The sequence below is a fragment of the Oncorhynchus clarkii genome, chromosome 26, assembly GCF_045791955.1.
Source record: "Oncorhynchus clarkii lewisi isolate Uvic-CL-2024 chromosome 26, UVic_Ocla_1.0, whole genome shotgun sequence".
In the NCBI taxonomy this organism is placed as follows: Eukaryota; Metazoa; Chordata; class Actinopteri; order Salmoniformes; family Salmonidae; genus Oncorhynchus; species Oncorhynchus clarkii.
The window spans coordinates 34769184-34796898 of record NC_092172.1 but is presented as its reverse complement, the minus strand read 5'-3'; the positions used below and the strand labels follow the sequence as shown (position 1 = coordinate 34796898).

Here is a 27715-nt window from a genome sequence, read left to right as displayed (position 1 = left end):
GTTAGTTGGACAGACCGTTGGGACTGAGGTAGTGGGTTGGGTCTTGGAGACGTGTTAGAGGCTATGTCAGAGGGTTAGTTGGACAGACCGTTGGGACTGAGGTAGTGGGTTGGGTCTTGGAGACGTGTTAGAGGCTATGTCAGAGGGTTAGTTGGACAGACCGTTGGGACTGAGGTAGTGGGTTGGGTCTTGGAGAAGTGTTAGAGGCTATGTCAGAGGGTTAGTTGGACAGACCGTTGGGACTGAGGTAGTGGGTTGGGTCTTGGAGACGTGTTAGAGGCTATGTCAGAGGGTTAGTTGGACAGACCGTTGGGACTGAGGTAGTGGGTTGGGTCTTGGAGAAGTGTTAGAGGCTATGTCAGAGGGTTAGTTGGACAGACCGTTGGGACTGAGGTAGTGGGTTGGGTCTTGGAGACGTGTTAGAGGCTATGTCAGAGGGTTAGTTGGACAGACCGTTGGGACTGAGGTAGTGGGTTGGGTCTTGGAGAAGTGTTAGAGGCTATGGCAGATGGTTAGTTGGACAGGCCTTTGGGGCTTGGGGGAGACAAATAGGCCCAGTGTTGGTGAACTTCTAACCTCTGAACTAGAGCACACCAGACAGATAGAGCTGGCTCCCACTGTGGGACTTTCAACTGGGTTACCACGAACATACACGCAAACAAAGTTAAACACGTGCATGTACACGTGCACTCTCATGCAGGCACACACACAGTGGACAGCACACTGCACACATACAGTACGTGTCTCTAGTTTTGCCTATTCAATTCTCAGTTCATTGCTGAGACTGCAAATATCTAGAGCTGATTCTGGTGATATTAAAAATAAACTTTGAGGAAAAAACGTTATTTTTATTAACTCAGAGTAACAGTATTTTACCATCATCTAGCAGTAGATGTGAAGTGGATGGATAGGTGGCTAGTTAATGTTGTTTTAACCATTAAGAGTAGATTACCCTTTACTATAAATTCAACTGATGTTGTATCTCAACCAGTGGAAAACAAGGCTGCAAAAATATATTACAATTATCAGTAGGTTGTACTTCAATTTGCTTTTGCACTCATCTCAACACTATGACATCAATGACATGATTTTTTAAAAGTTGATTACTTTGTAAAACTATTTAGTTATGAACTATGGTAAATCCATCCAATTATGAACTGAAGTAACTCTCGAAGCAAGTCTGGTAATAATTAGAGTGAAAACAGCACCATGACATCAGCGGTTTTATCGCTATCCAGTGACTGATTAGCTATAATGCGTTGTTCAGTCTGAATCATCGATAACATATGTAATTTAGCTGTGATAGGTGTTTCAACCTTGGCTGGTGAGAGGGTGTGTGCAGGTTTAGGTTACCAGTTTCGTTTATTTGTCCGTTCACTCGTTTGGAGTGCTTTAACAATGTCAAGGGTGAAGCTTATTGTAGCCAGCTAGTGGTTAGCTTATTGTAGCCAGCTGGCGGTTAGTTTGTTGTAGCCAGCTAGCAGTTAGTTTTTATAGCCAGCTAGCGGTTAGTTTGTTGTAGCCAGCTAGCGGTTAGTTTGTTGTAGCCAGCTAGCAGTTAGTTTGTTGTAGCCAGCTAGCGGTTAGTTTGTTGTAGCCAGCTAGCGGTTAGTTTGTTGTAGCCAGCTAGCGGTTAGTTTGTTGTAGCCAGCTAGCAGTTAGTTTGTTGTAGCCAGCTAGGGGTTAGTTTGTTGTAGCCAGCTAGCAGTTAGTTTGTTGTAGCCAGCTAGGGGTTAGTTTATTGTAGCCAGCTAGCGGTTAGTTTGTTGTAGCCAGCTAGCAGTTCGTTTTTAAAGCCAACTAGCGGTTTGTTTTTGTAGCCAGCTAGCGATTAGTTGGTTGTAGAGAGCTTGCGGTTAGTTTGTTGTAGCCAGCTAGGGGTTAGTTTGTTGTAGCCAGCTAGTGGTGAGTTTGTTGTAGCCAGCTAGCGGTTCGTTTGTTGTAGGCAGCCAGCTGTCTGATGACTTAAAGGGTTTTACCAAATTTGATCAGTGTTATTTCCTGAAAGTCGCTAGTTGAAAATACAATCTGTGGGGTCGTGTACTGTAGGTCACTTTGGATAAAAGCGCCTGCGAAATGGCATATATCAGGGGTCAGCAACAGGCCTGCAAGTGTTTTTTCCCAAGTATTCCCACAAACAAAAGAGACATACAGTATGTGATGGTGTCTCAATGTAATCAAGGTATGGAAATTAATATTATTTTTTAAATACAAACTCTTTCTGAGCTTAGTTGCGATCAATTTGCAGAGTACAAATGACTAGGATTATGTTACGCCCGCCCCGACAAACCGCTTAGACAAAAATCATCCCGTGGCTGAATCTAGTTGCCTACATTTCATTTACATTTCAGCCATTTAGCAGACACTCTTATCCAGAGCAACTTACAGTAGTGAGGGCATACATTTTTGTACTGGTCCCACGTGGGAGTCAAACCCCCAACACTGACGTTGCAAACGCCATGCACTACCAACTGAGCCACTGGGGACCCTGTACCCCTGCAAACACCATGTACTACCAACTGAGTCACTGGGGACCCTGTACTCCTGCAAACACCATGCACTACCAACTGAGCCACTGGGGACCCTATACCCCTGCAAACACCATGTACTACCAACTGAGTCACTGGGGACCCTGTACTCCTGCAAACACCATGCACTACCAACTGAGCCACTGGGGACACTATACCCCTGCAAACACCATGCACTACCAACTGAGCCACTGGGGACCCTGTACTCCTGCAAACACCATGCACTACCAACTGAGCCACTGGGGACCCTGTACTCCTGCAAACACCATGTACTACCAACTGAGCCACTGGGGACACTATTCTCCTGCAAACACCATGCACTACCAACTGAGCCACTGGGGACCCTATACTCCTGCAAACACCATGTACTACCAACTGAGCCACTGGGGATACTATACCCCTGCAAACGCCATGCACTACCAACTGAGCCACAGTGGACCCTATACCCCTGCAAACACCATGTACTACCAACTGAGCCACTGGGGACCCTGTACTCCTGCAAACACCATGCACTACCAACTGAGCCACTGGGGACACTATACCCCTGCAAACACCATGCACTACCAACTGAGCCACTGGGAACACTATACCCCTGCAAACACCATGTACTACCAACTGAGCCACTGGGGACACTATAACCCTGCAAACACCATGCACTGCCAACTGAGCCACTGGGGGCACTATACCCCTGCAAACACCGTGCACTACCAACTGAGCCACTGTGAACCCTGTACCCCTGCAAACACCATGTACTACCAACTGAGCCACTGGGGACCCTGTACTCCTGCAAACACCATGCACTACCAACTGAGCCACTGGGGACCCTGTAGTCCTGCAAACACCATGTACTACCAACTGAGCCACTGGGGACCCTGTACTCCTGCAAACACCATGTACTACCAACTGAGCCACTGGGGATACTATACCCCTGCAAACGCCATGCACTACCAACTGAGCCCCTGGAGACACTATACTCCTGCAAACACCATGCACTACCAACTGAGCCACTGGGGACCTTATACTCCTGCAAACACCATGCACTACCAACTGAGCCACTGTGGACCCTGTACCCCTGACAAATATTATGTGCGTAAACCTATTTAGCATAGAGTTCTACTTGACATTTTGTTGCCCACTTTTGGAGCGATTCAAAAAATTAGGAAAACCCAAAGTCCTCATAGGAGAGTCCGCGCCTCACTGTGTGTGTGGAACAAATCTCTGTTTCCTTGGTAACCAGAATTCATTATTACTCTTCCAGTATCTTTCAGTTTTTAGAGTAAATATGACTAGTTTTCCCTCCAAATGAATTCTGCCGACACTGTCGCTCTGAGAAGAACACTAATGTCACGATCGTTGTTGTGATCATACTCAGACCAAAGCGCAGCGTGCAATCGGTTCGACATCTTTTTATTTTAAGGAGAACCGAACAACTAAACAATAAATAATGAAAGATACGTGACGTTCTGTAGAGCTCACAGGCATCAACACAAAAACAAGATACCACAAAAACCCAGTGGGAAAAGGCTGCCTAAATATGATCCCCAATCAGAGACAACGATAGACAGCTGCCTCTGATTGGGAAGCATAACAGGCCAACATAGAAATACAAAAACTAGAGTGCCCACCCTAGTCACCTAACCAAATTAGAGAATAAAAGGCTCTCTAAGGTCAGGCCGTGACAACTAAGGGATGGGATGGGGGTTGGCATTATCGTCAGGGAGCCTGTACACAGTTTTCATAAAACATTTCCCATCACAGGATTTTGGGACGATGTAGGAATATGAAACCTGTGACATAAATATTGTAGTGGGAAGCTAGATTTAGTCATTTCTGAGCCATATAGTAGAAACCCATGAACACATAACACAATATAACACAAACACACTAGTCCTTATATACTGTAGTACACTTAACACAGTATAACACAAACACACTAGTCCTTATATACTGTAGTACACTTAACACAATATAACACAAACACACTAGTCCTTATATACTGTAATGCACTTAAAACAAACACACTGGTCCTTATATACTGTAGTACACTTAACACAAACACACTAGTCCTTATATACTGTAGTACACTTAACACAATATAACACAAACACACTAGTCCTTATATACTGTAGTACACTTAACACAATATAACACAAACACAATAGTTCTTATATAGTGCACAACTTCTGGCCAGAGGGAGGGAGAAAGGATTGATTTTCATAAAGTTGGAACAAAGCCTAGATCTCGGGCCCTGCACACACACACACACACACACACACACACACACACACACACACGCACACGCACACAGTAGTCGGGGCCTTAACCAGCAAGTGGTGGTTTGGATAGGGGCCAGCACAGCTCCAAATATAGGACTTCAGTGCTCTCATTTAGTGTTAATTAACTGAGTTTTATTGTGTAATTACCTTCGCATTAGACCAGGCTATGATGTAGTTCACTGGAGGGTTATGCCGGTTGAGACAGAGGCTTGAACTCCATGTGTTTTGTGTGTGTGAAACAGTTTGAAGTTTTTTTGAGACAGCGTCTCACTCTCACCCACACACTCACTCACTCACACTCTCTCTCTCTCCCTCTCTCTCAGTCTCTCTCTCTCTCTCTTTCTCTCTCTCTCACTCTCTTTTGTCACTCTCTCCTTCGCTGTAATTTGTTTGTGTTTGTATACCTCAGATTATAACTGTGTGTGTGTTTCCAGGTGAGAGGAGGACAGTGGTATCCTGTATGATGCTAGTCAATAAAAGCATGACTCTGGTGAATGACAGCCTCTGCCAACCAGAGAACAGGCCGTTACCTCAAGTACGACGCTGCAACTCACACCCCTGCCAGTACAGGTGAGAGACACACACACACACACACACACACACACAAGCAGTTACACACACACACTTAATCAGGAATAGTTGAATGAGTGTCATCATCCTGTTTCTGAGTGATTATAAAAACCAGCTCCATTGAGTTGAATTGGCTGTAGAAGGAGGATCCAGAATACTGTGCAGTGGAGTGCCTGTCAGCGTGCACAGTGGGATTGTTTCATGTCCTACTCAGGCAGAGTTTTACATTAGAGGAACTTGCAGCAAGGAATGTTTCTGAGCTGTACTGCTGATGCATTTAACCCAGACCACTGATCTCTCTGTTCAAAGATACGGGGCTGTATCTCAAATGGCACCCTATTCCCTATATAGTGCACTACTGGTCAAATTAGTGCACTATATAGGGAATAGGGTGCGAGATGAACGTGGTTTAAAGTGCCTTATTACCTTATCCACATAAAAGGCAGAGTGCCGTCTGGCCTATTGAAACGGCCTCACACTGACTCCCACTAATGTACTTGTATATCACTCAAACTTCAGGGTAGAGACTTCTGTTGTCGCTTTGAACTAGCTCACCTGATTCACCGAAACATGGGCTTGATAAGTAGTTGACAAGTTGAATCAGGTGTGCTAGCTCAGGAATGGTTCAAATACATGGAACGACTGGAGTTCCCCAGGAGAGCCATTCCACTTCCTCCCTCTTCAGCTCACACCGAGACAAGCAACTGGGACCTCTGCCACAGATTCATGTGACTGCCCTCCTGAAATGTTTTTAGTCAGTTGTGCCACCAAAAAGCTGGCTATTAGTCAATGTGAGTGGGCACATTTCAGGCTGAGGAGTGAGGCTATAAATCCCCTTATGTTACACTCACTGAACTGTGGTTTCACTCTGTCTAGATTTTAGCCTCTAGAGTCTAGATTCTAAAGATTCTAGAATTCTATTTTCTAGCTGGTAAGTTGAGCACGGGGTTCCGTATTTCTGTTCATTTAACTTTATTTTCATTGAAATTATTCTTGAGTGTATTCTGTCAATACGGTGCTGACTTTATACGACAGCCCCCATAGACATTGTATATATTTTTGGGCAACAGAAAAAGGACCTGCCCCAAATGGCCCCCTATTCCCTATAGTGTACTACATGTGACCCAGGCCCGGTCAAAAGTAGTGCACTATACTGTATCGGGAGTAGGGTGCCGTTTGGGACGTAGACAAAGACTCCCTGTATTTGGACCCATCCCAGTTATACGTTTCTAAGACATTCATTGATGTGGATATATTTTGCCGTCTCTTTCCCCTTTGCATACATTCAGTGGATCAGTCAGCTGCATCTCTACCATATAGGCAGGACTTGTTAGGTACAGACACATATTGAATGGAAGTGGACTGTATTAGGACGTTGCTGTAAAGACAGGAAGAGGAGGAGGGATAAAAGACATGGACATGGAAGCAGAACACACACGCACACATATACACAGAAAGACAGACAGACAGGCGGACAGACAGAGAGACAGACAGATGGACAGACAGACTGGGACCTCTCCATCTAGTTTATTACTACATCACCTGGAAAATAGAGGCCCAGTTTTCCAGAGGCCCCAGGTGCTTGGCTATAACTCTTTATGACCTAATTTCACCAGGCCTGGTGCTGTAAACCCCAAACCCCAAACTCTGTCACATCTACAGGGTAATGTTCATCAGGCACCAATTGGAAGAAGATGCTCTGAAACTGGGGAGGGACTACCTGGACTTGGTCCAATAAGGAAGGTTATTTTTCCTTTTCTGTTTGAAAACGTTTTGCTACGATGTGCCCTACTGATCACGACCCAGTCGATTAGTCAACATTACTTCATTGGCGACATCGTAGCGTACAAAAGACGCTTGGTGCTTTTTAATACTGGGAGGATAGTGTGTTGGTACTGTTTATTGTTTTGAATGAGAATTTAAGCGTATTTCAATTTCTCAGTTTCTGTCTTTGTTTTGTGTTGCATAGTGAACCACTCTTGTTTAACACAGAGGACACTTAAAGGTCCAATGCAGCTGTTTTTATCTCAACATCAATCATTTGGGTGACAATTAAGTACCTTAATGTGATTGTTTTCAATTAAAATGGCAAAAATGGCTTATTAGCACAGAGCAATTACTCAAGCAAGAATTTTGTAGGACTGTAGGACTGAGTGGGGAGTGGGAAACTGAGAACTAGCTGTTATCGGAAGAGAAGTTTGGAACTCTTTTCCTTCTTATTAACTAATTCACTGCCTGGTGTACGGGAGTTGAGCGATGAGACAAGATAACAACTGGATACCATGAAATTGGGGAGAAAAGGGGGTCAAATTTTAAATGAAATAAAACATTAAAAAAGACGTTCTCGGCTGCACTGGGCCATTAAATGTTTACTGATTGATTAAAAGAGATGGTGCTTATTTCTACACTTTCATTTCTACATATCTGCCAACATTAACCTGTTGATCATTTTACTCTAATCAATTTAATCAGAAAATACTTTAATGGCATGGAACGGGTTATCACATTACCAAAGCAAATATTTAGAAACATATTAAAAAACATACACATGATAACACACACACTCTACACACACAGATTGTGTATTGTAGATACACTACCGGTCCAAAGTTTTAGAACACCTACTCATTCAAGGGTTTCTTTATTTTTTACTGTTTTCTACATTGTAGAATAATAGTGAAGGCATCAAAACTATGAAATAACACATATGGAATCATGTAGTAACCAAAAAAGTGTTAAACAAATTCAAATATATTTCAGGTAGCCTTTGCTTTGATGACAAATTTGCACACTCTTGGCATTCTCTCAACCAACTTCACCTGGAATGCTTTTCCAACTGTCTTGAAGGAGTTCCCACATATGCTGAGCACTTGTTGGCTGCTTTTCCTTCACTCTGCGATCCGAATCATCCCAAACCATCTGAATTTGGTCGAGGGATTGTGGAGGCCACGTCATCTGATGCAGCACTCCATCACTCTCCTCCTTGGTAAAATAGCCCTTACACAGCCTGGAGGTGTGTTGGATCATTGCCCAGTTTGAAAAACAAACGATAGTCCCACTAAGCCCAAACCAGATGGGGTGGAGTATCGCTGCAGAATGCTGTGGTAGCCATGCTGGTTACGTATGCCTTTAATTCTAAATACATCACAGACAGTGTCACCAGCAAAGCACCCCCACACCATAACACCTCCTCCTCCATGCTTTACGGTGGGAAATACACATGCGGAGATCATCCGTTCACCCTCACCGCGTCTCACAAAGACACAGCGGTTGGAACCAACAATCTCAAATTTGGATTCCAGACCAAGGGACAGATTTCCACCAGTCTAATGTCCATTGCTTGTGTTTCTTGGCCCAAGCAAGTCTCTTATTTTTATTGGCATCTTTTAGTAGTGGTTGAAAGATTAGTGGAATCTGTGTGAGTAGCTGGACAGGTAGGATGACTGACAGTGAAGGTGAACAGGTGGTCACGTGTCAGGTGACAGAGGAATGGATGAGACTGAGGCAGGAATTCCTTTAACCATAAAGTGGTATATTTACTGAGTAGTCTGTGCTGCATCACAAAGGAAACAAATAACATGTATCCAATCAGATTCATAATCAAAGATCAAATCATATCATTCATTATTAACACAAGTTAGGGAGGTCAACAGTTCAGTTCATTAAGTCAATAGTAATCATCCGCGAGACATTTAGGCTCGTAACTATTTATCATAAATCATGAAAGAATACAAACAGGGAATGGTTATACAATCTATAATCCCCATGATCAAAGTCTATCAGTTAGCAAACAATGACGTTTCTCATTTCACTCTTTCAATTATCTTCATGTGTACATATAATCAATTTCAATACATATGAACCATATCGGTTGCATAATTGGCCTATGAGGATCCGTAGGGCCGTGATCATTGACAATTCACATTACACAATATGTTTGAAGCGTGCGCTCCAAGCCGCGTTCCGCGGTAAAACCTATAAACAATAACTGAATGGCCCACTCTCCCGATCGCCACAGATAATTCAGATGAAAGGTAACATAGTCGGTGGACTTACGTGGATTCATGGACGCACAGAACTTCTGGATCAGATGGAGTTAAGGAAGAGAAAGCAGCGAGATCAGGCGATGGCAATTTCCTCCTTTTATGGAGTTGAGATCTGTCGGACATTTCCACCTGACCTAATTAGAGCGCCCCTGGTCCAGCTGAGTAAATGGCAATGAATTAAAGGAGTATTCCACCAACTCCATGGGCCTTTTCTACAGTGGTTTCTTTGCAGCAATTCAACCATGGCATGGTAGCCTAGTGGTTAGACCCCCAAGCGGACAAGGTACAAATCTGTCGTTCTACCCCTGAACAGGCAGTTAACCCACTGTTCCTAGGCCGTCATTGAAAATAAGAATTTGTTCTTAACTGACTTGCCTAGTTAAATAAAGGTAAAAAAAATAAAATAAAATGAAGGCCTGATTCACGCAGTCTCCTCTGAACAGTTGATGTTGAGATGTGTCTGTTACTTGAACTCTGTGAAGCATTTATTTGGGCTGCAATTTCTGAGGCTGGTAACTCTAATGAACTTATCATCTGCAGCAGAGGTCTTCCTTTCCTGTGGCGGACCTCATGAGAGACAGTTTCATCGTAGTTCTTGATGGTTTTTGCAACTGCACTTGAAGAAACTTTCAAAGTCTTGACTGACCATCTCTTAAAGTAAAGATGGACTGTCATTTCGCTTTGCTTATTTGAGCTGTTCCTGCCATAATATGGACTTGGTTTTTTACCAAATAAGGCTATATTCTGTATACCCCCTCTTGTCAGAACACAACTGATTGGCTCAAACGCATTAAGAAGAAAATAAATTCCACAAATAAACTTTTAAGAATGCACACCTGTTAATTGAAATGCATTCCAGGTGACTACCTCATGAAGCTGGTTGAGGGAATGCCAAGAGTGTGCAAAGCTGTCATCAAGGCAAAGTATGGCTATTTGAAGAACCACAAATATAAAATACATTTAGATTTGTTTTACACTTTTTTTGGTTACTACAGTACATGGTTCCATATTTCATAGTTTTGATGTCTTCACTATTATTCTATAATGTAGAAAATAGTAAAAAATAAAGAAAACTCTAGTAGGTGTTCTAAAACTTTGGACAGGTATATATGTGGTAGTAGAGTAGTGGCCTCAGGGAACAGGGAACACACTTAATGTGTTGTGAAAAGTGTTATGAAGTGTAATGTCATATAACTACCTTAATGTTGCTGTACCCCAGGAAGAGTAGCTGGTGCCTTGGCAAGTACTAATGGGGATCCATAATAAACCCCAGGAAGAGTAGCTGGTGCCTTGGCAAGTACTAATGGGGATCCATAATAAACCCCAGGAAGAGTAGCTGGTGCCTTGGCAAGTACTAATGGGGATCCACAATAAACCCCAGGAAGAGTAGCTGGTGCCTTGGCAAGTACTAATGGGGATCCATAATAAACCCCAGGAAGAGTAGCTGGTGCCTTGGCAAGTACTAATGGGGATCCATAATAAACCCCAGGAAGAGTAGCTGCTGCCTTGGCAAGTACTAATGGGGATCCATAATAAACCCCAGGAAGATTAGCTGCTGCCTTGGCAGGAACTAATGGGGATCCTTAATAAATACAAATGCAAATCATCTCTCTCTCTCTTACTTTCCCTCTCTCTGCCTCTTTATCTTTCTCCCCCTCCCTCTCTCTCCTCTCCCCCTCTCCACATCTATCTCTCTCTCCAGGTGGGTGACAGGGGAGTGGGGCCAGTGCTCGGTGACGTGTGGGAAGGGTCTCCAGCTGCGTGAGGTGGGCTGTGTGTACCAGCTGCAGAACGGATCCCTTATCCACACACGGGACTTGTACTGCCAGGGGGGCAAACCCCCCGCCCTGCAGGGCTGCGAGGGACGCCACTGCCTCACTGCCTGGGAGGCCTCTGAGTGGTCCAAGGTCTGTTGTGGTGGGGGTGGGGTGTGTGCTTGTCTATGCGACTATTCAGGGATGCGTGTTTGAGTGTTTCCGCACATCTGTGTGTGTCCACGTGTTTATGCGAGTTCCCGTGTGAGTGAGACACAGAGAGAGAAATAGTAAACCACTTACTTTCCTCAAAGTTTGATGCAGAATCATGTAGGAGCAGCGCTGCAGTAGTACTGCATAATATAGACATCTGTAACCCCATCCCCCCCTCTCTCTCTCTTCCCTCGCTCCACTGAAGAGGAGGTAGAGTGGGTTGGAGAGGGGAGCTAATGAACCACCACAGGAGGCTTCTATAATGAGTAACACACTGCCCTCTCTCTCGCTCCCTCTCACACACTCTCTCTATCCTCATATTTCTTTTCACTCATTTTCCTCCCTCTCTTTTTCCTGACATCACTCTAACCTCCCTCCCCCTCTTCCTCTCCCTCTCCTCCTCCACCTCACACTCCTCCTCTCACCTCCACTCTTTTTCTTATCCTTTTCCATCCCCTCTCTTCCCTCTCTACTGTAATTATTTTCCACCTCTTCCTCCCTCTTTCATGTTCCCTTTTCTCTCCTATATATGTCCCTTCCCTTTGTCCCTCTCCCTCAACTCCAATGTTTCCCTCTCTCCCTTTCCCTCGTCTCCATCTCCCTTCTTCCTCTGCCTCCCTCTCTCCCTCGTCTCCATCTCCCTTCTTCCTCTCCCTCCCTCTCTCCCTCGTCTCCATCTCCCTTCTTCCTCTCCCTCCCTCTCTCCCTCGTCTCCATCTCCCTTCTTCCTCTCCCTCCCTCTCTCCCTCGTCTCCATCTCCCTTCTTCCTCTCCCTCCCTCTCTCCCTCGTCTCCATCTCCCTTCTTCCTCTCCCTCCCTCTCTCCCTCATCTCCATCTCCCTCTCCCTCCCTCTCTCCCTTTCCCTCATCTCCATCTCCCTCATCTCCATCTCCCTCCCTCTCTCCCCACCTTTTCTTCCCTCCCTCCACTCTCCTCTTCCCTCCCTCCCTCCCCTGGTCTTCCTCTCCCTTCTCCCTCCCTCCTCTCCCCAGTGTTCTTCAGACTGTGGCAGTGGGGTCCGTCGGAGGACAGTGAGGTGCACCAACCCCCAGGGGAACTGTGACCCCCTCTCTCAGCCTGCTGACCAGGAGCCCTGTGAGGACCACTCCAAATGTTACGAGTGGAAGACTGGGGACTGGTCCAAGGTATGGGCCATACACACACATAAATGACACACACACACACTCTCTTTTTAATCAAATATCTATTTACAGAGATCTCCCATGTGGAGAGGACTCTAACCCCGGATGCCCCCTTCCAATTGATTAATCCCTCCCTGTGACACAGCGGTGTAGGTGATGCCAACATGGTGCCAACGCTGTGCCAGTCCTGATGTGGGCATCTTGACAGATAGCCTGACTGCACCTGCATCACTGTCTGACTGCATTCTCAATGGCAAACTATTCCCTTTATAGTGCACGCAGGCAGGCACGCACACACACACACACACACACGCGCACACACGCACACGCGCGCACGCACGCACGCACGCACGCACGCACGCACGCACGCACGCACGCACGCACGCACACACACACACACACACACACACACACACACACACACACACACACACACACACACACACACACACACACACACACACACACACACACACTCTCTCTCTCTACTGGAGGAATGAATTAAGGCACCTTGGCCCTCACACCTTCCCAGCCACCAGTCTCTCTTCCCATCTGTCTAACTAGGGCAGGGCAATAGCAACAGGCTCAAGTCCATTTCAATTCTTGTGGGTGAGAATGAACATGAGGAGTGTAGTTTAATTCCTGAAATGTAATTGACCTTGTCTGCTGTGGCTGGCTGTGAGGGGACAGGTGTCAACCTTTATTGCTGTACTCGTACTACACACAGACACATGAAGGAACACACACACACAGTAAAGTCCTCAGACCGGGATGGTACATACAAGCAAACCTCCTTATTAACACTTTGAACTACAGTAGGCGCCAGTCGGCTACTCTGGATCTGCGTCCCAAATGGCACTCCTTTTGACATTTGCCATTTGGGATTCATCCTCCGAGCTGAACTATACACTCGTCTGCTGGGCTCTGCAGTGGGAAAAAACCCTCCATTTACAAAACATGTTCACTAATCATTCTGTTTGTTTGCTTGTCTCTTTAGAGATCATTTCAAAACTGAGAGTTCAGGATGAATGAAAGCTCTGAGTAATGCAAAGTGTTTCCTCTCACGGATGAGTCCCAAATGACACCCTATTCTCTATATAGTGCACTACTTTTGACTACAGTCCTATGGGCCCTGATCATAAGTTGTGCACTATATAGGGAAAAGGATGACTTTTGGATCATATCCTGTGTGATTGTAACCTCAACTAACTCATTCAGCTGCTCTGTTCTGTAATGTACTGCCAGGAATTAAAACACCCATATCTTAGTTAAGAAATGTACAAATTGTCCAGATATCCTCCCCAAAGGGGAACTAAAAAGCTACTTTATGGGCGGTTACAATAAATCCACACAGAATAACATGCTATAATGCTTTACTAGTCAAATAGAGACAGGAGCAACACAGTAGAATACTAATGGGAGACAGCGTTATACAGGAAGTATACGAACAAACAAGGACAACATACAGTGCCTTGCGAAAGTATTCGGCCCCCTTGAACTTTGCGACCTTTGGCCACATTTCAGGCTTTAAACATAAAGATATAAAACGGTATTTTTTTGTGAAGAATCAACAACAAGTGGGACACAATCATGAAGTGGAACGACATTTATTGGATATTTCAAACTTTTTTAACAAATCAAAAACTGAAAAATTGGGCGTGCAAAATTATTTAGCCCCTTTACTTTCAGTGCAGCAAACTCTCTCCAGAAGTTCAGTGAGGATCTCTGAATGATCCAATGTCCAGCTATTTGTGTGGTAATAACCAAACGTTTTTCCAGCAGATATTATTAATAAATGTATTCCAGTAAGTTAGAAGTAGGGAATATATATAACATTACCTTTGAAATAAAGCAGGTATTGTTCTGAGGGAGCAAGGAGAAACACATTTTTCCTACTGGAGAGTCAACTGGACGAAGCGAGGATATCTCAAATCAAATCAAATCAATAAAGAAGGTGAGGTCTGGTTACACCTCTGAACAGCATTACAGTTCCAGATGGAATAGCATCAAAGACTATGCAAACTCTTTAGGTGTAACAGGGATATGTAAAGAGATCAAAAAAATATTCAGAACTGGGTAACATCCCTTCTGCATTAAAAAAAGTGACTCACCAGGAGGAAATGATTATCAACCTAAAAACAAAGACTTGTTCCTAGACAAAATATTTTTATTGTTCCTAATGAAATACCTATGAGAGGGGAAATGATTGTCATTACGTACACCTGGCCCCTATTCCCAGTGATTAGTACTTGTATAAGTGTGCACTTGGTTCACCATTGTCTTGTCGATTATTGTTACTATGTCCGTTGGTATGTGTGAGTACCTGTGCTGTGTGTTTTGGCTTTCGTGCCATTGTGGATTGCGCAGATGATTACGGGTCTCGTCCCGTATGTTAATCATTGTGCGCATGTGTTATTTATTCAAGGTACTCCTCGCTCTTTTGTTTGGGGTTCAACCCCGTGCCTTTACACGGCACGCCGTCATTTGGGCTTAATAAAAAAAATGATTATGCATTCCTGCGCCTGTCTCCCGACCCTTCATACCAGCGTGACAGTGATGTTTATATTTTAATACCACACCAAGGCTCGTGTGTCTATGAAAGCAGATCATTTTTAATCTTATTAATGTTATAGTTACAAAGCAAAATGTAATTGAAGCCAGCAAAACAGGAGAAGATATAATGAGGGATGAAATTCCAAATTGAAGTTGGATTCTTTAAGAAATGTTTGGCCCAATTTACCTTCAAAGTATTATTTAAATTATTTTGTATTTTTTTAATCTAGCACCATATTCATATGCGTCCATAATGACAGATTTCCTAATATAATGTGTATAATCTTTCCAGATGAAGTTGAAAAACATCTTGTCAACAGCTTTACCTATTGTGTTGTCAAGATGTAGGGACTGAGCTTCGTAAGAAAGTCTGGAGGTGCCCTCAGCTTTGGAAAGCAATATTCAAACTTTCAAGGAGGAATCCCTCTGCAACAATTGGTTCAACCTCTTTTTGTTTTGTTCAATAATGGGATTTAAGTTTAATGAGCATCTTTCCTATTGATTCTTAGATATGGTAATCCCAAGGTATGTTACTCTTTCCTCGACTGGAATATTTCAGATAGAGGGTACCACACAGTCTTTAATTAAGCAATAAGGCCCGAGGAGGTGTGGTATATGACCAATATATACCACAGCTGTCAGCCAATCAGCATTCAGGGATTGAACCACTCAGTCTTAATTAATTAAGCAATAAGGCACGGGGGGGTTTGGTTTATGGCCAATATACCACGGCTAAGGGCTGTTCTTCTGCATGACGCAACGTGGAGTGCCTGGATTCAGCCCTTAGCCGTGGTATATTGGCCATATACCACAAACCCCGAAATGCCTTATTGCTATTATAAACTGGTTACCAACATAACTAGAGCAGTTAAAATAAGTGTTTTGTCATACTCGTGGTATACTGTCTGATATACCACCTCTGTCAGCCAATCAGCATAGTGATTTTAGGGATGGTGACAGTACTGGCTAGTTGTATGTCAAAAATGTCTTAATGGTTAGGGTACGTCATTATCACACCGTTGTTAAAGCACTGTATTCAGCCAGTTCATTATAATAAAGACTACTTCACCTCAAAGCACATGGAAGTGATTTGCATTGTATGGAGGTAACCTGCTGGTTCCAACTTAGTTACACTAGTGTTATCTGACAGTCTTTGTCAATTCTCTCCTCGATGAACCCCAGTTCCAACTTAGTTACACTAGTGTTATCTGACAGTCTTTGTCAATTCTCTCCTCGATGAACCCCAGTTCCAACTTAGTTACACTAGTGTTATCTGACAGTCTTTGTCAATTCTCTCCTCGATGAACCCCAGTTCCAACTTAGTTACACTAGTGTTGTCTGACAGTCTTTGTCAATTCTCTCCTCGATGAACCCCAGTTCCAACTTAGTTACACTAGTGTTATCTGACAGTCTTTGTCAAATCTCTCCTCGATGAACCCCAGTTCCAACTTAATTACACTAGTGTTATCTGACAGTCTTTGTCAAATCTCTCCTCGATGAACCCCAGTTCCAACGTATTACACTAGTGTTATCTGACAGTCTTTGCCAAATCTCTCCTCGATGAACCCCAGTTCCAACTTAGTTACACTAGTGTTATCTGACAGTCTTTGCCAAATCTCTCCTCGATTAACCCCAGTTCCAACTTAATTACACTAGTGTTATCTGACAGTCTTTGTCAATTCTCTCCTCGATGAACCCCAGTTCCAACTTAGTTACACTAGTGTTATCTGACAGTCTTTGTCAATTCTCTCCTCGATGAACCCCAGTTCCAACTTAGTTACACTAGTGTTATCTGACAGTCTTTGTCAATTCTCTCCTCGATGAACCCCAGTTCCAACTTAGTTACACTAGTGTTGTCTGACAGTCTTTGTCAATTCTCTCCTCGATGAACCCCAGTTCCAACTTAGTTACACTAGTGTTATCTGACAGTCTTTGTCAATTCTCTCCTCGATGAACCCCAGTTCCAACTTAGTTACACTAGTGTTATCTGACAGTCTTTGTCAATTCTCTCCTCGATGAACCCCAGTTCCAACTTAGTTACACTAGTGTTGTCTGACAGTCTTTGTCAATTCTCTCCTCGATGAACCCCAGTTCCAACTTAGTTACACTAGTGTTATCTGACAGTCTTTGTCAAATCTCTCCTCGATGAACCCCAGTTCCAACTTAATTACACTAGTGTTATCTGACAGTCTTTGTCAAATCTCTCCTCGATGAACCCCAGTTCCAACGTATTACACTAGTGTTATCTGACAGTCTTTGCCAAATCTCTCCTCGATGAACCCCAGTTCCAACTTAGTTACACTAGTGTTATCTGACAGTCTTTGCCAAATCTCTCCTCGATGAACCCCAGTTCCAACTTAATTACACTAGTGTTATCTGACAGTCTTTGTCAAATCTCTCCTCGATGAACCCCAGTTCCAACGTATTACACTAGTGTTATCTGACAGTCTTTGCCAAATCTCTCCTTGATGAACCCCAGTTCCACCTATTCCATTGATTCCAGCACTGGCTGATTCAACTAATCAAGGGCCTGATGATTAGTTGCCCAGTCAAATCTAGTGTGTTAGTTTGCTGGTAAAATCAAATAAGTGAAAAGGCTGGGTTGTACTCGAGGAACGGTCTTGGAAACAGGTTTACCGAACTGAAAATCTACAGTGCGTCTCCATTTCCCAATCGTACAAACTGAGTCAGTCTGTTTTTGACATGCATGTCATTTATCATATGGAGTGTCTTGTTCAGCTGCCTGATACAGGGTCAGATCTTATTTCCCCATTCTAACGGTTAAGGTTAGGATCGGGGAGAATGCAATCTAATCCTAGATCTGCAATTCTCTAGATCTGCAATTTGCCAGTCTCGGGGTCACTACAGCAGGTCAGGGGGAGGACCATTACATTTCTCTCCCTGTGTGGAACTGGAGACAGTGAGTGTATGTTTCCCCCCAGGATGCTGAGGAAAGTGCGTCCACCCCTCTCCTCTGCCCTTATTTAACTACAGATCTAGGATCAGATTGCTTTATTTCCAATCCTATCCATAACTGTTAGAATGTATCAGTGGCTAGGGACAACTTCTACCTATGATTCCACATGAGGGAATATACTTAAGTTTCTCCCTGAAACTGATCTAAGGTCTGTTTTGAGATTCTTTCCCTGATGCTTAAAGTAAGGACTTACAGGGTAAGCTTATCCTAGATCTGTAATGTCTACCTAGAGCTCTGTGAGGGGGCTGCGTGAGCACATCTGGTTCAGTCATCATCAGACAAGCTGGAGAACATCTGAAGGTGTTGTGTGTGTTTGTGTGTGTGCTGTCTGTCAGTGTGTGTGCAGACGGTGTACACGCCATAGCCCAGTTCTCATTAACAGTAATCTCCACTAATCCTTCATCAGAACATTCTAGAGGGGGTTTGTTAATCCAAACGGGCAATTACAGAGCTGCATTTTATTTTCTCCCCTTGTTTACACACACACACACACACACACACACACACACACACACACACACACACACACACACACTGTTAGTAGTAAGTATCACTTCATTCAGGAGCACTACAGCAAGGCAGTTAACCCCCAACAACTGCTCCCTGGGCTCCGATGACGTGGGAAACACTGCCATATACAGTGCACTACTTTTGACCAGGGCCCATGCAGCTCTGTTCAAAAGTAGTGCACTATAAAGAGAATAGGGTGCCATTTGAGATGCACCTTACCTCACCATTCCCACTGAGAAGGGACTTCAGTCCGGCATTTAGACATTCTGACAGAGCTCCTGCCGGAATTCCTTTAATCTTCCAAAGGTGTTTTTTCCAGGTACACAACACCTGTGTGTTCCAAATGGCACCCTATTCCCTATATAATGCACTACTTTTATTCAGGGCCCCATAGGGTAAGTAACAGAGTGCTATTTGGGACGCAGACATTGACTACTGTTCCTCTACCTCCACATATTCTAACAGGCTTTTTAAAAGGGCTTTTAAATGAAAGCCACCCGACACTGACCATTCCCTGTTAACACACCTAGTAGAGGAGCCTCTGATCGGACTGTCAGGTGTTCTGTAATGGAGCCTGGGAGAGAGCTGGGAGAGAGCTGGGAGAGAGCTGGGGATGGAGATGGGAGAGAGCTGGGGATGGAGCTGGGAGAGAGCTGGGGATGGAGATGGGAGAGAGCTGGGGATGGAGATGGGAGAGAGCTGGGGATGGAGCTGGGGATGGAACTGGGAGAGAGCTGGGAGAGAGCTGGGGATGGAGATGGGAGAGAGCTGGGGATGGAGCTGGGGATGGAACTGGGAGAGAGCTGGGAGAGAGCTGGGGATGGAGATGGGAGAGAGCTGGGGATGGAGCTGGGAGAGAGCTGGGGATGGAGATGGGAGAGAGCTGGGGATGGAGATGGGAGAGAGCTGGGGATGGAGATGGGAGAGAGCTGGGGATGGAGATGGGGATGGAACTGGGAGAGAGCTGGGATAGAGCTGGGGATGGAGATGGGAGAGAGCTGGGGATGGAGCTGGGGATGGAACTGGGAGAGAGCTGGGGATGGAGATGGGAGAGAGCTGGGGATGGAGATGGGAGAGAGCTGGGGATGGATATGGGAGAGATCTGGGGATGGAGATGGGAGAGAGCTGGGGATGGAGCTGGGAGAGAGCTGGGGATGGAGATGGGAGAGAGCTGGGGATGGAGATGGGAGAGAGCTGGGAGAGAGCTGGGGATGGAGATTGGAGAGAGCTGGGAGAGAGCTGGGGATGGAGATGGGAGAGAGCTGGGGATGGAGCTGGGAGAGAGCTGGGGATGGAGATGGGAGAGAGCTGGGGATGGAGCTGGGAGAGAGCTGGGGATGGAGCTGGGAGAAAGCTGGGGATGGAGATGGGAGAGAGCTGGGGATGGAGCTGGGAGAGAGCTGGGGATGGAGATGGGAGAGAGCTGGGGATGGAGCTGGGAGAGAGCTGGGGATGGAGATGGAAGAGAGCTGGGGATGGAGCTGGGAGAGAGCTGGGGATGGAGCTGGGAGAGAGCTGGGGATGGAGCTGGGAGAGGGCTGGGGATGGAGCTGGGAGAGAGCTGGGGATGGAGATGGGAGAGAGCTGGGGATGGAGATGGGAGAGAGCTGGGGATGGAGATGGGAGAGAGCTGGGGATGGAGCTGGGAGAGAGCTGGGGATGGAGCTGGGAGAGAGCTGGGGATGGAGATGGGAGAGAGCTGGGGATGGAGATGGGGATGGAACTGGGAGAGAGCTGGGATAGAGCTGGGGATGGAGATGGGAGAGAGCTGGGGATGGAGCTGGGGATGGAACTGGGAGAGAGCTGGGAGAGAGCTGGGGATGGAGATGGGAGAGAGCTGGGGATGGAGATGGGAGAGAGCTGGGGATGGATATGGGAGAGATCTGGGGATGGAGATGGGAGAGAGCTGGGGATGGAGCTGGGAGAGAGCTGGGGATGGAGTTGGGAGAGAGCTGGGGATGGAGATGGGAGAGAGCTGGGAGAGAGCTGGGGATGGAGATTGGAGAGAGCTGGGAGAGAGCTGGGGATGGAGATGGGAGAGAGCTGGGGATGGAGCTGGGAGAGAGCTGGGGATGGAGATGGGAGAGAGCTGGGGATGGAGCTGGGAGAGAGCTGGGGATGGAGCTGGGAGAAAGCTGGGGATGGAGATGGGAGAGAGCTGGGGATGGAGCTGGGAGAGAGCTGGGGATGGAGATGGGAGAGAGCTGGGGATGGAGCTGGGAGAGAGCTGGGGATGGAGATGGAAGAGAGCTGGGGATGGAGCTGGGAGAGAGCTGGGGATGGAGCTGGGAGAGAGCTGGGGATGGAGCTGGGAGAGGGCTGGGGATGGAGCTGGGAGAGAGCTGGGGATGGAGATGGGAGAGAGCTGGGGATGGAGATGGGAGAGAGCTGGGGATGGAGATGGGAGAGAGCTGGGGATGGAGCTGGGAGAGAGCTGGGGATGGAGCTGGGAGAGAGCTGGGGATGGAGATGGGAGAGAGCTGGGGATGGAGATGGGAGAAAGCTGGGGATGGAGATGGGAGAGAGCTGGGGAGAGCTGGGGATAGGGCTGGGAGAGAGCTGGGGGAGATGGGGCTGGGGCTGGGACAGAGCTGGGGATGGGCCTGGGGGAGATGGGGCTGGGAGAGAGCTGGGGATGGGGCTGGGGGAGATGGGGCTGGGAGAGAGCTGGGGGAGATGGGGCTGGGGGAGATGGGGATGGGGCTGGGGGAGATGGGGCTGGGGAAGAAGGCTGGGAATGGTGGAGAGAGCTGGGGATGGGACTTTCCACCATGCCACCCATTTTCTGTCTGGAAAGTTCTATGTCACGTACCTGATGAAAGGACGTTCAGGTTCCAGCGTCTTGGTCAGTTTCTCATTTTGGAAATCTAATAACAGGAAATAACTGTTGGCCGCTATTTAGTGCCGGGCTTATATCTGGTGTGTTGTTCTGACCCTGTGCTAATTGTGTTACTCCCCCCCACCCTCTAACCATCCTGAATGTATTACCTCATTTTATCTCCTAATGATGTTAAAGGGGAATTCTGGAATTTAAAACTAATGACTCGGGTAAGTGGTGGGGTGTCCATTGTTGTTGTTCTTTGAATCCCCGATTGCCCCTTTAAAGTCCTCAAATTACTCCTCTGTCCCACTCCCCCAACGCTGGACAATAAACTGACCGGCTCTCCTCATCTCCTCTCTTCCCACCACAATCAGACCATAAGTCTATTAGCATGTCTTAGAATATCATTCAGATAAGCTGCTGATTCAATTGTGGTGTTGTTGTGAGTTATGAGGAGGTCATGCCTCTAGGGATGTGGCTTTGATATTAGAGCTAGGATGCATCCCAAACGCCACCCTGTTCCCTTTATAGTGAACTACTTTTGACCAAAGCCTTATGGGCTCTATAGGGGATAGGGTTTCATTTGGGATACAGATAAAGTCTTATGGGAGTGTTGCTATGATCGTGTCCCCATCAGCTTGTCTCCTAATGATGTTTCAGATAATGTTCTCTCTGTCTCTTTGTTTGTGTTTTCATTTGTTTGTTTGTGTTTTAGCAGTGGTGTGTGTGTTTGTGTGTGTGTGTGTGTGTGTGTGTGCGTGCGTGTGTGTGTGTGTGTGTGTGTGTGTGTGTGTGTGTGTGTGTGTGTGTGTGTGTGTGTGTGTGTGTGTGTGTGTGTGTGTGTGTGTGTGTGTGTGTGTGTGTGTGTGTGTCTGTCTGTGTCTGTGTCTGTGTCTGTGTTTGGCAGTATGTGTGTGCTTTCCTCTGTGTGTGTGTGTCTCTCCAGGGCCCTACCTCATAGACTTATCTCATTGTGATCATGTTCATCAGCGATAATGAAAGCTTGGTGAAAAAACCTTCTGAGAATCATTCTAAGTACCTATAGAGATGTGGGATCATGATAATCTGATTGTTTTTGAGCAGTGTCAAGTCAACAAGTCCTTTGGTAGAACACCGGGCCGTTTACAATAGCTATTGAAATGGCTTCCACTAATTGCCTCTCTGTGAAGTGAATAGTAAATCCGCCTGCTTGAATCGAGGGCCTGGGAACCACTGTTGTTCAGAGTTAATCATTGGACGAGGCTATAGCTGTTGGCTGCCAAGGCACAGGCCTGTGTACAATGGGAATCCGTTGTCTGTTGCCTCTGGTGTTTCCGAGCTTAGAATATCAAAGTCCTCTTTCTTTGGCCCCATTCCATGTTGGTTTCTCCTAGCCCCTTACCTCCAGCTCCTACCTCCAGCCCCTACCTCCAGCTCCTTATTCTAGGCTCTTCTCCAAGCCCCTTACCTCCAGCTCCTACCTCCAGCCCCTACCTCCAGCTCCTACCTCCAGCCCCTTACCTCCAGCTCCTACCTCCAGCCCCTTACCTCCAGCTCCTACCTCCAGCCCCTACCTCCAGCTCCTACCTCCAGCCCCTACCTCCAGCTCCTTATTCTAGCCTCTTCTCCAAGCCCCTTATCTCCAGCCCCTATCTCCAGCTCCTTATTCTAGCCTCTTCTCCAAGCCCCTTATCTCCAGCCCCTATCTACAGCTCCTTATTCTAGCCTCTTCTCCAAGCCCCTTACCTCCAGCCCCTTCTCCAAGCCCCTTACCTCCAGCCCCCTCTCCAAGCCCCTTACCTCCAGCCCCCTCTCCAAGCCCCTTATCTCCAGCCCCTTCTCCAAGCCCTTTTACTCCAGCCCCCTCTCCAAGCCCCTTACCTCCAGCCCCTTCTCCAATCCCCTTTTCTCCATCCCCCTCTCCATGCCCCTTACCTCCAGCCCCTTCTCCAAGCCCCTTACCTCCACCCCCCTCTCCAAGCCCCTTACCTCCAGCCCCTTCTCCAAGCCCCTTATCTCCAGCCCCCTCTCCAAGCCCCTTACCTCCAGCCCCTTTTCCAAGCCTCTTACCTCCAGTCCTTTCTCCAAGCCCCATACCTCTTCGTTCTTCACAGATCTGATTGGTTTGGGTAGGTCTAAGCTATATGGTGATGGCTCCATCCCTAAAAAGCCAAAGTGGTGGTCACACCTATACTGTTACTTAGACCTATCTAGTCCTTTCAGATCTGTGATCACTGAAGAGATAGGAGCTAGGGGAAGAGCCTGAGGACAGAGATGGAACTTAGCCTCAGAGCATATATTACTACTGAGACGAAGCACTCTGACAGAGTATTTAGGACTCGTAAATCAGTCTATTCAAACATAGAACACAGCCTCCATCTGTAATTAGGCCTGTTTGGGATTATTTTACCACTAGTAAATACCACACTACACCTTTATCTGTTATTCAGGTCTAGTCTCTTCTCACATTCAGTCATGAAGTGATTTGGCCCCCTATAAACAATGGATGTGTTTCCAATAGCACCATATTCCCTATATTAAGCACTTCTTCTGACCAGGGTACATAGGGCTCCGGTCACAAGTAGTACACTATATAGGGAGTAGGGTGCCATTTGGGATGCACACTAGGTCTATGGAAGATTACAATTACCTAAAATGTGAGTGGTAAACATATTAGGAAGTGATTATGTCCTAAAAAGTCTAGGACATAGACATGGAAGACTGTTACAAATGGCTCTCAATGTCAAAATACTTCCTCTCGAGTTTGAAAGAGAAAGTAACTCAAGTGATTGGATCTTTCCAGTGCTCATCATCCTGTGGGAAGGGCCTGCAGTCCAGAGTGGTCCAATGTATGCACAGAGTGACAGGTCGCCACGGTAATGACTGCCCCGTGGTGTTCAGACCACCCACCTACCGGCCCTGTCACCAGGATGCCTGCAATGACAAAGTCAACGTCAACACCATCACCTCCCCCAGATTAGGTAACATAGTTTGTGTGTGTGTCCTTGTGTGTGTGTTTTTGAGAGAGAGAGCAAGAGAGCGACAGATAGAGAGAGAGAGACAGAAACAGACAGAGAAAGAGAGAGAGAGAGAGTGTGTGGTGTGTGTGTGTGTGTGTGTGTGTGTGTGTGTGTGTGTGTGTGTGTGTGTGTGTGTGTGTGTGTGTGTGTGTGTGTGTGTGTGTGTACATGTGTGTACATGTGTGTACATGTGTGTACATGTGTGTACTGTGTTTCTCTGTCTGTTGACGTGGCCCCTGTGCCCTTGTGCCCCTGTTCCTCTCCAGCTGCTCTGACCTACAAGTGCACAGGAGACCAGTGGACTGTGTACTGCCGTGTGATCCGAGAGAAGAACCTGTGCCAGGACATGAGATGGTACCAGCGCTGCTGCGACACCTGCAGAGACTTCTACGCCAACAAAACACCCCTCAAGAGTTAATGATGAAAGCACTCACACACATACTGTACACAGACAGACACACACTTCACCTAGGGCTACAACTTTAGATGCTTCTGTAACACTTGACTTAAAGCTTGCGGGTATAATGCTTTGTAAGTCGTTATAAGCATGAATGAGCCTTTATAATGTGTTATAATAAGGCTTATGATATGAAATGTCTCTCTATGTATCAGCATGTTAACCGACTCAAAATGTCTGTTATTTAGCCTGCTTGAGGAGATGATACTAATATATTGTAAGGGTCTCGTGGCAGGTCTTTATGCCGGCAGGCTTTAAGTAAAGCGTTACGGATGTTTCTACTGAACTATTCAGATTCTTATTATTAATTATAGGACATTCAATTTTGGAGAAAACAAGTGGAAATGAGTGCAGAGACCATTTCAAGTGGGATCATAAGCTTGCTGTTGTCATGAAGACTTGAAAACCTTCTGTAACTTGTTTTATTGCTGTAAACCAAAGCGAGGGACTTGGAAGTCTGGGGAGTCTCTCGGTGGGTAGCCTGTCGCGTCAACGTTTGTTGTACAGTGTGATTTAACATTAGCGTTAACATATGTGATAACTCTTTATGTGGAAAGGTCATTGTTGTCAGATTGTCTATAGATGCTCAGTGAACTATCAGAACATGTCTGATCTTCTTCCCCGGGCCCTGAAGAAGTGGATGTGGATTAAGGCAGCCACCCTCACCTCTCTGATTCAGAGGGGTTGTGTTAAATGCGGAAGACACATTTCAGTTGAATACATTCAATTGAACAACTGACTAGGTATCCCCCTTTCCCTTACTTACATAGATAGAATGTATGTACATCACAGGAGGCTGGTGAGGGGAGGACTGCTCATAATAATGGCTGGAATGGAATGGTATCAAATGTTTGATGTGTTTGAAACCATTCCATTTATTCCGTTCCATCCGTTACTATGAGCCCATCCTTCCCAATTAAGGTGCCACCAGCCGCCTGTGACATACATACAGTACTTACACACACATACATTAGAAGACCTGTAAGGGCTTTGTTATTGCATGTTAACAGAGGTGCAGTTGACATGTAATACATCTAAATGGTAGTTGGTACGTAGTCTGAGCATGTAGATCTGTAGGGGACTATCCAGATAAAGTGGGCCTGTATATTCTCTTGTGTTTAGTTCAGCTGGCCCTGTATTCACCAAGCCACTGGCTGGCCACTCACTAGACTGGGCCAAGAGACCTGGCTCGTGTTCATTAGGCACCAGATGGACTGAAACAGGTAGGGACTACTTGAACTTGTTCAATAAGAAACGCTCATTTTCTTTTTTCCGCTGCAACGTTTGAAAACTTTCCCCATTGTGTGCTTTGATGAACATGACCCTGGTTTCTTCTCTTAGGGACAAATCGTAACTTGATGTCTTGAGATAACGTGAATTTCGCATTGACATCAATCCATAAGCTAAGTCTTGGTTACACATTTGGATCTCAAGTTAGGATTTGTCCCTTAGTTCCACGATAGATTATGTGTACGTACATTTTGTTGTTGTTTTTTGTTGATGTCATTGTCATTTTTTGGCGGTTGTTGTTATTTAAAACTAGTCAGGAGCCGTTCTAAGGTACTGTAGTTCTACATTGAAATGATCAAGCTAACGATAGGATAGGCCTAGTTCACTATTCCCTAGGCTCACCTGAAGGCCTTGGACAGCCCATGTAGCATCCGTCTCTCTCCTGAGGATCCAATGTAGGAGACAGTGGTGCAGTGCAGTGGTGGGGGTGTAATTTAAGAGAAGATTAGATGTATCTTAAGTTACTGTCGTCCTACAGTCCTATTCAGTACTGTATATGTGAATGGAATCCACAACCCAGTGTCATTAACAACTTGCTCCAACTACGCTCCATGAACCAACTGAGCAATCTGGGTGAAGCAGGTTGCAGCTATATTGTTAGGTTCAATGTAAAACACAAATCCCTGTATCATGTGTGTATCTGTTGTCCTCCCTTGGTGCTTGGTACATCGTCATGACGATGTACCAAACATGACGTAAACTAGTCTCTGGTTTTAAACTTCACACTTACTCCAAACCAGGTGTTTGTTAACATTTCCATACATCATCAAACTTGAAATTGGTTTTAACTATTAAACAGTAATTCAAACACAATGTGAGGCTTACACCGATTTCAACAGCTTGTCCTTATGCATGAGTGTGGCAAACGTAGACGTCACAAACATCTACATGTAAACATTAATGGAGGCAGCGTTATGTTTGCTACAAAATGATGGTGCAGTAGATAACTGACTGTAAATAATGTACAGTTAGTTATCACAGACATTCTTTATCCATAAATGACGAAGTGTCTGCAGTTGTGTTCCCGTTTTACAGATTATGATTTAAAGGGGTAATCTCCAGTTGTGTTCACGTTTTACAGATTATGATTTAAAGGGGTAATCTCCAGTTGTGTTCCCGTTTTACAGATTATGATTTAAAGGGGTAATCTCCAGTTGTGTTCCCGTTTTACAGATTATGATTTAAAGGGGTAATCTGCAGTTGCTACATACATTTTTTGATTTATAAATGAGCTCAGGTCAACTGTTTTACCCCATCAGAACCCCAAATGCTTGTTTTACATGTAAACAAACACTATGAAGCCTTAAAACATGGTTAAAACTATCAGCTTCATATCATGGATGGTCAGTCCTTGCATCCATAGCTCGGTCTATGAATTTGATAGTGGTTACATTTCTCCAGACTTTTTTGATTGTTTAAACTGCTGATTGACGCTTTCCAAGTGTATTACGTAACATTCAGCACTGTAGTGTATATCTTTGGCACTGGCCTAGTTCTCCTGGTTCTTGGAGTTGGCTGAAGCAGAAACAGATCTAGAGTTACCCCCAGGTAGAGACCCTGTCCCCCAGGTAGAGACC

The 27715-nt window shown here is 45.7% G+C and overlaps 1 protein-coding gene across 1 annotated transcript in view; it reads left to right on the top strand.

Annotated features, from left to right (window-relative positions):
- LOC139384483 (A disintegrin and metalloproteinase with thrombospondin motifs 17-like) overlaps positions 1-27099 on the top strand; it is a 197538-nt gene extending 170439 nt beyond the window's left edge. Inside the window, exons 20-24 of the mRNA XM_071129270.1 lie at positions 5239-5374; positions 11123-11327; positions 12382-12534; positions 24175-24352; positions 24658-27099. Coding sequence (XP_070985371.1) covers positions 5239-5374; positions 11123-11327; positions 12382-12534; positions 24175-24352; positions 24658-24809 — 824 coding nt within the window. The 3' untranslated portion in view covers positions 24810-27099. The remainder of the gene's footprint in view (positions 1-5238; positions 5375-11122; positions 11328-12381; positions 12535-24174; positions 24353-24657) is intronic.
- Positions 27100-27715: the final 616 nt, after the last annotated feature.